The sequence below is a fragment of the Penicillium coprophilum genome (assembly GCF_028826855.1).
Source record: "Penicillium coprophilum strain IBT 35676 chromosome Unknown utg000001l_segment0_segment0, whole genome shotgun sequence".
Classification (NCBI taxonomy): domain Eukaryota; kingdom Fungi; phylum Ascomycota; class Eurotiomycetes; order Eurotiales; family Aspergillaceae; genus Penicillium; species Penicillium coprophilum.
In genome coordinates this window covers 2,476,577-2,490,983 of record NW_026622720.1, presented here as the reverse complement: position 1 = coordinate 2,490,983, position 14,407 = coordinate 2,476,577, and the positions used below count along the sequence as shown (strand labels likewise).

At 50.4% G+C, this 14,407-nt stretch overlaps 6 protein-coding genes across 6 annotated transcripts; 1 reads left to right on the top strand and 5 right to left on the bottom strand.

The window, feature by feature from the left end:
• Positions 1–448: 448 nt before the first annotated feature.
• On the bottom strand, positions 449–1,534 carry N7500_000942 (uncharacterized protein; the record flags this gene model as incomplete). Its single annotated transcript, XM_056672088.1, has 3 exons — positions 449–661; positions 720–985; positions 1,048–1,534. 3 exons carry the CDS (start codon positions 1,532–1,534, stop codon positions 449–451), a joined length of 966 nt encoding a protein of 321 aa, XP_056537661.1.
• Positions 1,535–3,064: 1,530 nt separating this feature from the next.
• N7500_000941 (uncharacterized protein) lies at positions 3,065–3,529 on the top strand (the record flags this gene model as incomplete). Its single annotated transcript, XM_056672087.1, has 1 exon — positions 3,065–3,529. One exon carries the CDS (start codon positions 3,065–3,067, stop codon positions 3,527–3,529), a length of 465 nt encoding a protein of 154 aa, XP_056537660.1.
• Positions 3,530–4,147: 618 nt separating this feature from the next.
• N7500_000940 (uncharacterized protein) lies at positions 4,148–4,651 on the bottom strand (the record flags this gene model as incomplete). Its single annotated transcript, XM_056672086.1, has 3 exons — positions 4,148–4,206; positions 4,259–4,344; positions 4,413–4,651. The coding sequence occupies 3 exons, from the start codon at positions 4,649–4,651 to the stop codon at positions 4,148–4,150; spliced, it is 384 nt and encodes a 127-aa protein (XP_056537659.1).
• A 585-nt stretch (positions 4,652–5,236) lies between these two features.
• Positions 5,237–6,364, bottom strand: N7500_000939 (Alpha/beta hydrolase fold-3; the record flags this gene model as incomplete). Its single annotated transcript, XM_056672085.1, has 1 exon — positions 5,237–6,364. The coding sequence occupies one exon, from the start codon at positions 6,362–6,364 to the stop codon at positions 5,237–5,239; it is 1,128 nt and encodes a 375-aa protein (XP_056537658.1).
• Positions 6,365–6,818: 454 nt separating this feature from the next.
• Positions 6,819–11,579, bottom strand: N7500_000938 (sulfite reductase (NADPH) subunit beta; the record flags this gene model as incomplete). The annotated part of the gene is made up of 4 exons (XM_056672084.1): positions 6,819–6,845; positions 6,900–11,285; positions 11,341–11,477; positions 11,549–11,579. The coding sequence occupies 4 exons, from the start codon at positions 11,577–11,579 to the stop codon at positions 6,819–6,821; spliced, it is 4,581 nt and encodes a 1,526-aa protein (XP_056537657.1).
• Positions 11,580–13,062: 1,483 nt separating this feature from the next.
• N7500_000937 (inositol phosphorylceramide synthase regulatory subunit KEI1) lies at positions 13,063–14,150 on the bottom strand (the record flags this gene model as incomplete). Its single annotated transcript, XM_056672083.1, has 3 exons — positions 13,063–13,566; positions 13,601–14,053; positions 14,109–14,150. The coding sequence occupies 3 exons, from the start codon at positions 14,148–14,150 to the stop codon at positions 13,063–13,065; spliced, it is 999 nt and encodes a 332-aa protein (XP_056537656.1).
• Positions 14,151–14,407: the final 257 nt, after the last annotated feature.

The following is a 14,407-nucleotide window of genomic DNA, read 5'->3' as shown; positions in this document are numbered from 1 at the left end:
GACTTTCAACGATGAAAGCCAAAAAGAAAAAAAAAAACAGAATACCGCAATGATGAATGTTGAGACCAATGCGATTCCGCTATAAAAGACGGATGACGGTCGGGTTAGCGCGCTGTCCTGCAACCCTTGACCCAACTGAATGAAAAGGGAAAGGAAAAAGAAGAAGCCAACGATGAAGAAAGGGAGATTAATCGGACCTGTCGCGACGAAACGGGGATGGCAGAAAAACCGAATCCAGCACGTGACCTTGCACATTCTCTTATCGCGATTGGCGGACAAGTGTTGAGTGGCGACCTTGGGAGGCTTAAAGAGTTTCGCGTGTTCCTGTTTGAATTAACGTGATGGAGGCGTGATACAGTCCTGAATTTGAATTCCTCCGATGATAGGATTCAGCTAGAAATATCTTCTGAAATTGATTGTCTGGATTATGGTACAATGTAACCCCTCGCTATTCCGCTTCATTATTTGCTTGGCCCTCTCTTTGCCTCCGGCGATTCTCCTTCATGGCCCAGCCGGTCATGTCGGGGCGGGCGGGATCGATCCTAGGGGCGCTCATTTTATCGAGGTATTGTTCCGAGTCAATATTTGACTCTAGGGAGGGGAGGTCTTCGGTCTCCTTGTGGATCATATAGCTCTCATATGTGTACCAGGAATCCTCGGCCTAGGATGGGTAGGTTAGTGTGGAATAGGAATCAAGGTCAATCAAAGAGAGAACATACCTCAGCATCAACCCAGCCGTAAGTTTTCCATTTCTCATCTTGCATTTGCTTGAGGAGGTCTAGATTGCCCGCGTTCGCAGCCGCTTCACCATCTTCGGCGGCCTTGACTTTGATATCAATCGCACGTGCTTCGCTCTCGGTAGGACGGTCATCGTCATCCTTTTTGCGTGATCCTTTCCCTTTTGGCATCTCATCCAAAGCATCCAGGTGGTGAAGCTGAGGGTGGAACTGAACAACCGATGTGACGGGGGAAAGATGCAGGTTTTCTAAGAACGGGTGTTAGAATCGGGGGCTGTCGCTAGGGAAGAAATTGAGAGAGTCAACGTACTATCGGTGAAGGTGGCCAGCATGTAAACTGGATCGCCTTCTTCAGAGGGCTTTATCCGACCTCCAAGTGACTGTACTCGCAGCAATGATGCTGAATCCACAGCCCTCTTATTATCCAATATCTCCACATCCCCGTTCCCTTCCATCTTGACTCTTCCTCCTGTAGATGCAGTTCCGCTGCCAGCAGTGAAGCCGCCTGCCATACCATAAGCACCCCCGTCGCGCGCGGAACGGCTCTTTTTTACCGCATCCCCGTAGCGCATTCCCTTGTTAACGTCGTAGTTTTCTCGGGTGCTAATGGGGACTTCAACTTCAATAAGACCGGTGCGCGGTTTAATTCGAAGTTGGATCGGTCGTTGATTTTCTTGGTCATTGTAGGGACGGTCATGCTCTCGATCAACGTATTGGAAAACATAGCGAGAGATATCCGAGTCAGTGAGGAGGACGTCGTAGGAGGCGACAACAGGGTCGTCATCGGATAAAGTCATGGCGATAGGGTGGAGAAGTATCTTAGGTGGAAATGAGCGACAAAATGTAGGAAGCTTGCAATAATTGCTCCAAGATGAATCTCTTGAACTGATAACTTTTTTTTATCGAAATTCATCGGCGGGGAGGTGGCAGAAAGCCAGCTATCGGCTCACCGCTATTGCTTACTCACCCACCAAGGGCCCAGCGACAATTTAGATTGATCTCGGTCCGGATTCCCCTTACTTTTGTTTTTTTTTTTTTTCTTCTTGAGGGCCATCGAATTGTGCTGGGAGAGCTACCACGCTATCCTCCCTCCCACAACCAAGCACTTTTCCCTGACGTCGAGGCCTTTTCCAGCCTCCGTCATCATCGGGCACGCCAATTCCACCTCGATGCCTTCCTAGCGTGAGAGACGCACCCCTTGCTCAAATCCTCCCATCTTCCATCGATTGTTGTCAATCTACTCGTTCATTCTCACACCAACCCGCTACCATGACTTGAGGGCATTTAAGCCGCTCGTGCCAGCAAGACGTCTGTAACAGTTTGAGTTGCAGACACCCCCGGTTCCTTTTCACTAAGGCAACCAGCAATAAGTCAACAGTCGACAAAGAAATGCCCCGGAATGGGGTAGTCGCAGAGAAGAGGGACGCCACTGCTAGGCTAGTTGAGCAGTCGCATTTATCCCACCAGGACCTATAGGTCAATACCCAAGCGGTTCCCTGAGATTAGGGCAACCAAGAACACCATTCGACAGAGAAATGCCCCCGATTGGGGTAGTCGAAAAGAAAGCGGGACGTCAGGGCCGCCCGGAGCGGGCAGGCGGATTCGTCCCATTGGGACCTTATCGGTCACTATTGAAACGGTCACGACGACCAACCAACAAGGAAAGGACTTTTCACCTTTACCTAAGAAACCCAGGCGCTGGCATCCACGTATTTTAGTGGTGTCAGTTGCAACCAATCATGTGAAACATGATAAGATAAGTGGCCAACGCGGGCCGATATGCCTCATGACGAATCCTCCAGGAGGATCTCATGGCGTGGGTCAGGGTGCTCGGGGTTGGACGATCAGCGCGATATCAATTGATAGAGATGGTTTGGTTTGAGCATGATGAAATACAATTAGCTAGACCACTCTCAAGTCTCTTTGTTGAGATTTGCACTTCAATGAAGAGTTTCTTTGGCTAAATATGCCGTCCCCGTACAACATAGATCTGTGTCTATCTATTGTAAGACAACTGTCGGTCAGGAGTCAAATCTGTGTACATAGTAGATTTCAGGTGGTCTGGTGTGTTCAGGATATGACCATCCACCCATAGCTAGGGCCTTATTTAACTAGGGAAGATCATGATTCACCAAACAAAGAGATGTAGACCACCCTAAAGGAACATCGCCCGATGATGATCTAAAATTCCCGCTCTAGATCGCACTCTCAATTAACTCACAGAGTATAAATACCATCCCACATAGATCTCACAACCTTTCCAAGATTCCTATGAATAACCTAGCTATTCCTGTAATTTCACCTCATCAATTTTCAACAGCCTCGCCATGTTATCGCCGAGCATCATGATCGCAGCTTGTTGCTTGTCAACCCCAACACTGGCCTCTACATGGTCATCATCTATTGCGGCGCTGCCAAACAATCTCGCCGAGACCCCAGCTGCAGTCACAGACTATGCATCCCAATGGGCGAAATCTTTGGCAAGCACCATCGAAACCATCTACCGCCCAGAAACCTGCAATATGATGAGCGGCATCTCCAAGGATATGAAATGGCCCTGGCGGTCTGCCGACTCAGACTGCGGCATCGAAGCACAACGCGATGCGATGTCCGGCGCCGTCAAGCATTACATGGCCAGCGAGGACAACAGGGACCACTGTCAAGAAGACTGCAATACGAAATGTATACGTCTAGAAGCTGGTAGTTCTCGGGATGGATCGTTGAAGCTGGCTCCGGTCGATGGACTTGATGAGGAGGCATACTGCCGTTCGACCTTGATCTTCGATTCGTAAATTGGTGGTGATGATGAGTACTCTGAGCAGCTTTTTCTCTGATGAAACACGATTCCCCTGCACTTTGATAGAACTGATTTCATTCGTGCTCTTCCAGCCACAGGTTCTCTGTCTCTTGTAGCTGTGGTACTAGTCTAGGGGCCGCGCTTTATTTCCTGGATGTCTCAATTCTCGAACTAATCTTAGACATCTACATATTATCGCTCCAGTGAGAGACTTCCTCCGGATAGCTGGTTCATATATCTTTCTGTTTTTTTGATCTTGTTACTTTGCATACGCCATAGAACGGTATCCGTTGGTGTATATATAGTTCTGGGGCTAACGTGTTCTGTTGACAATGACTTATACAATGTACACCCTTCCTCCACTTGGCCTATGCTGAGTGGGCCGATCCCATTAGCAAAAAAATATTCATTCCTAAAAACTCGAACCAATATTCAAATCAGTCTCATAGATGTATATCAATATTAGGGTCAAACTACAAGCACCAGACCTGTAGTCTTGCCTGCAACTTTCACAAGACAACTGCAGCCCCACGGAGAATCGTTAGCCAAGCAGAAGACAGGGAGTATTCATCTGACTGTCCCGTTCTTCAACAGCTGGATATGTTCCTCTGCATCACACAACGCCGAGGGTAATGGCAGCATGACAGGCCAGAATGAAACACATCCAGCCATCTATGAATCATGAGCCGGGCACACACCGAGACATATGTAGGTTTCAACATACCTGAGCAAGACTCCTCAACCATATTCAGATGCTCAACGTTCTCCATCTTCATCTTATCCTCGGTAGATGCAGTTTGTCGCGGATACCTACATGACGAACTCAAATTAGTACCCCGCGCAATCACAAACAGGGCAACAGGGTATTCAGTGCATACTTGTGTCTTCCCCAAAAGCAAAGGTGGGAGATCAGGCCCACCACGAGAATCGCAAAAAGAACACTGGCAATGACCACCCATTTATCTTGAAGCTTGTGAGAGATGCCTGCTGGTTTGCTGTAGCCTTTTTGCGTGTCAGTTGTTGTTATCTTGGTGTACAGGTCATAGTATGTCCAGTATACGCTGTTCTGGTTCTCAAATTGGGCTGTCCCGCGAATAACTCCTGGAATGGGTGCCATCCTCGGCCGCGATAGTGGGTAGGCAATCTAGATGTGCGAGCCTTCGAATTTCAGTGACTTTTTCGGTGTTTCTAACGCGTCAACGCACTGAGTGGGCGAGGGTATGGAGCTAGATAGTGGCCAACGATTTAGTATGAGAGCACGACAATGATAAAAGTTGGTTCGAATGTGATAATATCGAGAATAGAAGCCTCGGTGCGTATTGCAAGTTGCGATGGGTACAGATTTTTGGTTGGATAGTTGAGAGTAAAGAGATTGAAAGGAGAGAAAAAGAGTGTACAAGGAATCATGTTTGGAGAAGGTCCAGAGCTGGAGACTGCCTGGACACTGACAAACAAATCACTGCAATTTGAAAAAGACGGTATTTCCTGATTATTTCGACCAAACAAAAGCTGTGGAAGGCACAATAAAAACAGCGCTGGAATAATGGTGACTACTGAAAGGCCTTTCAATGAGCCCAAGAGGATACATAGAGTCTCTCTCTAAGCCTGTTCTGCGAGGCATCGTCAAGAGTTCAGAAAGTTCAGCTCAATCTCAATACATAGGTAGCGATATGGTACCCAAAAGGGCGCATACATAGCAATATCATCGTGACTCAAAGGCCACAGAAGGAACCTCACTGCCATCTTCCTCCGACAGAGCCTGCATCCTCGTCAAGAATGTCCCAGCTTTAACGGCACACTGATCAGCCTCTTTTCGAAAGTTCAGAATCCAAGCAACCATAAGGATATCATGCGGCATGAGATCCTGCACAAAATACTCCACTCGACCTTCATTCTGCTGCATTTTACTCAAATGTCTCGCCAGCCGATCATGTTCCTGACACATCACCTCCCTGCCACCGGAAACAATCAGAACAGGCGAAGGCAGGACAAAAGAATGCCAGATCGGCGCGAGATAGGGCTCGAACTCGGGCGTGATCTGTAGATTACCGATAAAATGCTTCGCACCCCACGCGGGGAACGAGGGCGGGATGTAGTCCGTCCGCACATTGGGGATGTTTTGCCAGAGATGCTCGTTGCGGGCACCGGGTATATCGCACCAGGGCGAGAAAAGCCACGAGCAAGTTGGCGAGGGAAGGACCTTCTCGTCGTCATAATCGGTGATGTAACGTAGGAGAGCGAGGACGAGGTGGCCACCTGCGCTGTCGCCACTGAAAACGATGCGAGACGCCGGGATGTGTAGAGTGTGGAGTAGGTATGAGTAGGCCGAAATGGCATCTTGGAGTTGGGCAGGGAAACGGCCATTGGGGTTACAGGCCAGACGGTACTGGAGGCTGAAGACGTGGCTTGTTGGTGTGTGCTTTAGCAAACTGTTGGCGAGGAACTGGCAAGATGATGTACGTCCGTCGCCGAGAATGTAAGAACCCCCATGGAAGTGAAGCACGACGTGCTTGTCTTGTGTGGTTGTTGTGTTGTACTGGTAGAGTGATGGAAACCAAGTACCTCCTACCGCCACTGGCTGGATCTCGTCATCTACTGTGATGCTGGTGTAGAGCTCTGGTGCCCCGGGCTCTATCACGACGAAGCGGTCCCCATCTAGACCTGGCTTCAGAGAAAGTGGTGGCTTTGTGTGAAATGCCACAAAAATGCGTAGGAAGACTTTGATAAATGTGTTTGCCAGTGCTTGTCGGTAAGACCAGTCCCGATCTTGACGAAACTGAGGACGTAGGTAGAGTAGTGGCGCGAAAGGCGCTGACAGAATCGAGTTCATATTGATCAAGCTGTTGAACTGGCTGAAGTTGGAGTTAACGAGAGTGTTTCAAGAAGTGAAGTCGAGTGAACATTGGAGCTTTGAGGGTTGAGGCCAAAGAGGGTGATGTCAACTGTACATCACCTTAGGTTCACCTGCCACCCCCTGACCTGATTCCACGGTTGAGGTGCTGCCACCGTTTGATGTTTCAGGGGAAGAAATGTCTAGATGAAGTGTTCCCAATAATAGGAAAGATGATATTTGAGTATGTACGAGCAGACTTGATTGAAATTCACAAGGGAATAAAAAAGGACAAGAGACAAGATCTAAACATTTTTGCATGGAATCATACAATCGCCGAGACATCAATGCATTGCGACATGAAATACAGACATGAGAGTATCCAATAATTAGGAGGGAGATCCCGTAAGAGTCATAAAGATCGAAGATTATATGTAGCTGCTGTATTCAGCATTTACTCTTCTTCCTCGTCTTCGGCAACCTGCAGGAAATTGTTAGAATCAACAGTCAGGATATCATAGAAGGAATCACTTACGCCATCGTGGAAGTTCTGTCCATCGGTGGTGGCCTTGATGACACCAGCGCGGATACACCAATCACCGAAACGCTCTGGGGTCTCGCCGTCGGTATCACGCTCAAGAGAGTAGCGCTTGAGGAGGTCCTTCATGATGTCGAGAATCTCATCCTCCTTGATGGAAGAGCGGTAACGCTTGTTGAGACGCTGGCCGTGGTAGCCACCACCCAGGTACATGTTGTATGCACCATAGGCCTTTCCAACAAAGGCAACCTCGGCAAGCCAAGGACGAGCACAGCCGTTGGGGCAACCAGTCATACGCATGACGATGCTGTCACGCGCAAGACCGCACTCCTCAAGGGTGGCCTCAAGCTTGGTGATCAGAACAGGGAGGTAGCGCTCAGACTCTGCCATGGCCAGACCACAGGTAGGGAAGGCAACACAAGCAGAGGAAGACAGACGCAAGCCAGAGAAGGCAGTATTTTCAAGCTTGTACTTGGCCATGTGCTCCTTGATGGCGGGGAGATCTTCATCGGTAATGCGAGAGATCATTAGGTGCTGGTTACCGGTGAGACGGAACTCGCCCTTGCCCATCGCAGCAAGCTCCCGAAGACCAGTGCGCATCTTGAAATCAGCGGAATCCTCGATACGACCGTTCTCAATGAAGAAAGTGAAGTGGTTGAGACCAGTGTCATCCTTAACCCAGCCGAAGGTGTCGACGTTGGACTTGAACTCGAAGGGGCGGGGTTCTCCGAACTTGAGGCCGTCGGGAAGAAGTTTCTCGACCTCGCCACGGAAGACATCAACACCCATGTCGTCGATGGTATACTTCATACGAGCGTGCTTGCGGTTCTTGCGGTCACCGTTGTCACGCTGCACAAGCATGATCTTCTCGCAGGCGATATGGATCTTGTCGGCGGGGATGTATCCGAACATGCGACCAGTCTGGGGGTAGGTCTTGGTGTTATTGTGAGTAGTACCCATGCCACCACCAGCCAGAACGTTGAAGCCTTCAAGGTGGCCATCGGCGCCCTTGATGGCAATCAAACCAATATCGTGGGCGTAGACATCAGTGTCGTTGTGAGGAGGAATGGCGATAGTGATCTTGAACTTGCGGGGAAGGTAAGTAGGACCGTAGATTGGTTCGTGGTCAACGATGGCATCTCCAGCGACCTGAACCTTCTTATCATTGTCGTCCTTAAGCCAAATTTCGTGGTAGGCAGAGGTCGAGGGCAGCAGGTGACTACTGATCTTGGAAGAGATAGCCCAGGTCTCACGATGGAAGGAAGACAGCTCAGGGAGAGAACTACACATAACGTTACGGTTCACATCACCACAGGCAGCGAGTGTGTCCATCATGGAGTTGTTGATGGCACGCATGGCGCCACGAAGGTTGCGCTTGATCACACCGTGGAACTGGAAGGTCTGTCTGGTAGTGAGCTTCATGGTCTCGTTACCGTGTGAGCTACTGATGGCATCCATCTGCAGCCACTGCTTGGGGGTAGCAACACCACCAGGGAGACGGCAGCGGATCATGAAGCTGTAGGCAGGTTCAAGACCTTGAGCCTTGCGCTCATCACGGAGATCACGATCATCCTGCATATATGTACCGTGGAACTTGGTCAGCTGCTGATCACTAGCAGGGATAGATCCAGTGCTCTCATCAAGAAGAGCCTCAGCGATGGTGCCGCGAAGGAAGTTGGAACCGGTCTTAATATCCTCGTTGGTGATTGGGGCAGGCTCCTCGGGGAGACCTTCCACCTTATCGACACCAAGAGACTTCCACAGGCGGGGCTCCCATTCGGAGTATCCAGTCTGGTAAGCATCCGGGTCCTGGTCATCACCGAGGCCAATTTCAGTGAGCTTGCGTCCGCCCAGGAACGCGACACGATCATCAAGATCTTTGCCAGGCTTGTTATAGTAGATCTTGTCCTCCTTACGGGGCCAGTAATGGCTGTCACCAAGACCGAAAACGGAATAGTTGATGGCGGACAGATCAAGATCACCGGTGTTCTTAACATGCTCCCAAAGACTGCGACCGTTCACAGGGAATTCACCCTGGCCTGCGGTACTGGTGATGAAGACCACGTTTTCCTCGGTGGGCAAGTCCTCAAGAGGGAACTCGTCCATAGCAATTACCATGGTCTTCAGGCCTCTGGCACGACCACGGTTGCCAAGACGCTTAGCAATGTTCTGAGCATTACCACCGTCCGAGGCGAAGAGAATGGTAAGAGGAGCACCGAAAAGACCATCCAAGAGCTTCTCGTAAGAGTCCTTGGCGTTTCGCTTCTGCAAGGCACGGACCTCAGTGCCATAGGACTCAGAGAGCACAGGGGCGTACTTGGGGTGGCGGTTCATGAGCTGGGTAAGCTGATTGTCCCGGCGGAGGAACTCCTCAAGATCACGCTTGATGCGCTCGGAGTCAAGGGAGAACTTGGGCTCACCCTTCTCCTCATTGTCGGGGTTCCAGCGGTAAAGGGGCCAGTAGCCGAGATCGATGGCCTTCTTGGTCTCCTGCAACACAGTGAGGGCCGAGTCGTTCTCTTGGTTATAAGGCAGGTAAGCGACAACAACCGAGGGTCCGTTGAACTGCTGGGCCTCGGACATGGCCTGAAGAACCTGGGTGTACGAGCTGTAAACGGCGACTGAGGCGACGTATGCGTTGCCTCTGTTCATAGCATAGAGACCAATATCCTTCTTACGGCGAGTGGCATCAGATGCAGCACGCTCAGAGAAGGGCTGAGAGTCGATGATGAGCATGTTCACGTTCGCACCAGATGCGAGAACGTGGTGAACACCAGAGTTGCCGAAATCGTAAGCCCAGGCATCGGAGCCGATCAGCCAGTCAGACTCCTCGTAAAAGAGCTGCTTGGACTGGAGGAGTTGGCGGGAAACTGCAGAGCCATCGGCGGACAGGTGGCTAATCACATCAGGGGCCAATTTATTGGCCTTGGCAGCTTCCTTCACATTCAGAGCCCAGCGAGACAACCAAGTCTTGGGAGCGTCAGTGGCGAATTCGTTGGACTTGGTGGCTTCCTCAACCTCTCGGATGAAGCGCTGACGGTGCTCCTGGCGAGCTAACAGTGAACCAAATCCAAACTCGGGGCTTGCGGCAATGGTGCTTGAGACACCAGCATTATTGGATGCAAGCTGGTTGGCAATGTGAAGACGCTCACCAAAGAGCTGGTTCAAGATCTTCAAGTATGCATTCTCAATACGGGGCTGCTCGAGTGCGTGCTCAACAGTAGGAACCTGAGAGCTTCCGATGTCAAGGTTCTGGATAGGAGAAGCGGAGTTTAGGTTCTGCAGGACACCGCGAAGGGCCTGGACAGCTGTAGAGGGCTCAATGTAACCAAGACGGTACCCGACAATTTGAGGAGCCTGGGCGCGAGCGCCGGAGGGAGACAGGCTGGACAGCAGGTCCATGAAAGAAGGACCCCATCGAGTAGTCTTGCGAACCTGCTCGAGGACAGCGATCTTCTCGACGGAGCTAGGAATAGAATTGGAAATCTGACCACCAACCCAGGGGCGGTACAGGCGAGCAGTGACCAGGCCAATGTTCTCCAACTCCGGGTTGGCACTGGCATTGGCGAGAGCATCCACGAAGACTCCGGTAGAGCCAAAGACGAAGATAGCAGACTTAGCATCAGCAGCACCAGTGTACTCGATGGCATTGTATCTGCGGCCCACCTCTTCGAAGAGAGTGTTCCAAATCTGAGCGGTCCATTCGAAGATATCACCCGCGTTAACAGGCCGGACGGCGGCGCTGTCCACAGTCGTCGCGGTCGAGCTCGGGGCTTCGCTGCCAGCACTGCTGTCTCTCCGTGAGGAGCCAACTGATGAGTTGTCGACGCTAGCGTTGAAAGGAGTTTGAGGTTGAGAGGGCACGGTCAAGTTTGTTGACTCGGCTTGGCCAGAGGGTACAGTACCCACGGCCTCTTCGGTGACAGTGGCCACACGACCGGAATTGGCGTAAAGAGTTTCGGCTCCAGCAGAGGTGGCAGCATTTCCACCAGCGTTGAAGATCTTCTTCACGACCTCAACGTCCTCCTCGGAAATAGACGGGTCATTGGCGGAGTTAGAGGGGTCGAAGAAGTGGATGACACCTTTCCCAGACTTGCGGGCAAGCGCGTGAGCTGTGATAGCGATGTCCTGGGCCTCTTGCACAGTCTCTGAGTGGAGGAATGTGAAACCAGACTGACGGATGGAGCTGATCACGGAGTAATCGGGGAATGGTGATGGCTCCAGAGCAACATGGATGACCACGGGGCTGTTGGCAAGGCGATAGAGATGAGGGACGGCGGTAATCAGGACTGAGGAGCCAGTGACGACTGATGTATTCTCGCCGTTCTGAATGGGAGTGAAGGCGGACAGGAGGGGATCTTCATTATGGCGCACAGCTTGGACCTGGATATAGTATTAGTCGAGTTCCGGTCTCGTAACCCTAACGATTCCAACTCACCTCGGTGGGTTTGGAAGAGAGGTTGTGTGTCTTATTCGCCTTAAGGGCCTTGAGTGACTTAGAAAATAATGAGTCATTCTGCAGTGAGGGCTGCACAGAGACAACGGTGTCACTAGTAAGGTAGGCGATTCTCGCCACTATACAATCGCATGGTGATCAGCCATTGTCTTCCATTTTCGAGGCGGTAAGATAGCAGGAAATAACCTACCTGCTTCAGCAGCGCTTGAGATAGACACCATTTTTGCAATTATTAGCTGTTGAACTCACAGCACTGGTGGGATGTTAGAATCGCGATATATCTTATCAGTATGTATGCGGCGATCTTCCCACTCCCAGCACAGATCTGGAAAATTGTGACAAGTGAGAGGAGACAATGATATATGATGTCTCTCAGCCCTCTTTTCTATAAACAAGAGAAAAAAAATTAGAGCCTGTGGTTTTTCTTTCCGTCGCTTGCTCAATTCTCCGTCGTCGGGGGGTTAGATCAGCAATCTGCTGATTGGTCTTCGATCACGACATCAGTGCAAACACCCGACAGCGGAAATGCAAACTTGCCGTTTTAGGCTCAGTGCGGGGGATCCCGTGATGCCCGCCGAGCACGTCAGCGTCGGGATTTGCCTGCGTTTGGCATCTAACAGAACTACATCTATGAAATATAACCTATACTTAACACTCGGGGTTCTTGAGGGATTTGCTGTATGGGATGATGTGGAGTCTAACAATCCCGAGCTTATGTTTAACTCATACAACATTGATGTACGGGATTTTCCTTCACACTTTCAGCGTACCAATAGCACCACAGCAATTACGTGCCCCCAAAAATGTATTTCGGAGTAGTCCCGTCCTTTCCTATCATTCTAAGGCTCGGCTGTTCAACCTGAAGGCAATCTCTACTAGAACGAGACTACCGGTCAAATGCCGAAGGTTAAGGTCTTTCTTCACCGATCTCGCTCGACTATACCATCTAGCCAATCAACTTTGTTCTAATAATTCGGCCGAGTATACGGAGTACCCAGCTAGTATCTTATATATAAAAAAAAAACTCTATAAGCTCATTTAGTATTAGAATGATTCATAGCCTTTGGGGAATTACGAGTAGCAAAATCGGAATATTCTAGCACTGCTGACACTGTGGTAAATCGTCAAGAAATTATGTTGATAATATATGTGAGTTGTATCCAAAAGCAATTGTGTACAATAACAAGACATGAAACCGCAGAGCCCCCATATCAGATAAGCAATATACATTTCCATGCCCCGACGCCAAAATCGTGGATGTTAAAATGGACCATGTGACCGTCAACCAAGACCTCTGAGTTAGGAGGCCCCAATCCCCACGGATTTAAAACGCCTTCCTGACCCAAATGGGGGGACCCAGATATCGATCAATGACACAATGTGATTTGATCATCGCCATGTACCTGGATCCATTCCGAATTCATATATGCAGTTTGTCGTAAGTATCGAGCAAAAGAGGCTCGGGCTTCGTGATGGAGTATCGGGTAACGCCGGTCGGTTTTCTGATTCAGTGACCTCATAGAACGATAGGACAGACACAAGAGCCAAGTATGGATTATGTCCCCTAGCTGAGCACATTCAAATGTGTTGCATCCGGTGCACACAGCCAAGAAGATGTGGGGTGAAGACACTGAGGCGAGTCCAAGCGAGGGCTGTACATTATTGCGACTAATATTGTTCAATAGCCGCTGACACAGTAATCATTTATCGAGGTGCGTTCCAATCTTGCATCTTGACATTCATACCACCAGGTGAATGCTCAGGAATTGGCTGCTGGAGGACAGTGGATCGAACAATGGACGGCGACGGTTGTGGGGGTCCCGTTCCAGAACGTCGGCGTCTCTCTCTTTCCAGCGCACCGGGCAGCTCCGTGTTGTTCGAACGGCGGAACTTTTGGTTGATACCGCTGAGCCAGTTTCCGTCTTCCTCTTCACCCAGCCAATAGCTGTGGCCGATGCCGACCATTATGCGACCCAATTTGCCTTGCCAGCCTTGGCCTTCGGGGCTGTAGGGAGAGAAAGGCTCCCGGTCAATATCGGCAACGCTGGCTACTGAGACGTTGCGGCTGTGAGTCGGCAATTGGGTATGCCGGGGAATCGCAACCCAGAGACGGAGGGCCTGGCGTGCGAAGGCAAGCATAACCAGAACAAAGTAGATGCGAATCGCCCACAGAAGGGAGATGAAGATGATGCTCGGAATACTCTCGGGCTGAAGAACGACGTTGCTGAGATCTTCGGCGGACCGCGGGGGGGTGAGCGACGAAATTGTTTCCGTCTTTTGTGTTTTGAATTTCGACATAGGCTGCATCGTACTTGGGACTGGTGAAGCCAGCGGTCTGGGCGATCGTGTCGCCCCCTGGACCAGCGGCTTTGCCACTGTCGTAATGCTGCGATACCACCAAGAACCAAGTCACACCGAAAGCAGCAGTATATGCAGCGTTAATCAGGCTGTCGAAAACATAGAGGTAGGTGAGGGCGAGACATTGTAGAGGCGACTGTTTGCGAATGTGTGGGAACAGCAGGGCGGCGAGTGCAAGGGCGACAAGGGACCAAAGGTACATTGAAAGTTGTACAGGGGACAGGTGGTAGCCGGTCAAGAGTGCCAGCAGGCCATATAGGCCACTGATTTTATTCAAAAGCAGTGAAAGGGTGATCAATGAAGCACCGGTCTCCAAGCTCATCACATAGAGAAAGGACTTGAAAGTCAGATGGAGTTAGCCCCGGCAATGGATAAGATTTATCCAAACTCACCTCTGGCCGCGGAATGCGGAGAAAACGGGAAGCGAGCCCCATGAGTGTGTTTTATGGCCTCTGGCCAAGAATGTTCGTTACCGAGATGAAAATAGCGATGGAAATGTGGTTGGGTATATATACGGGCAAAGCAAGGGAAGAGGAAAAAGGCTGGGTGTATGGCACTGCAGATGACCCAGGGGCGCTATTTCCCGGACGATCCGCCCGCAGATCAATTACCTGATTCCTTCTCGGATGCATTATTCTTTCACTTGACTGATCCTAGTCTAATGAGCTCGTATTTTACTTATATGCCTCTT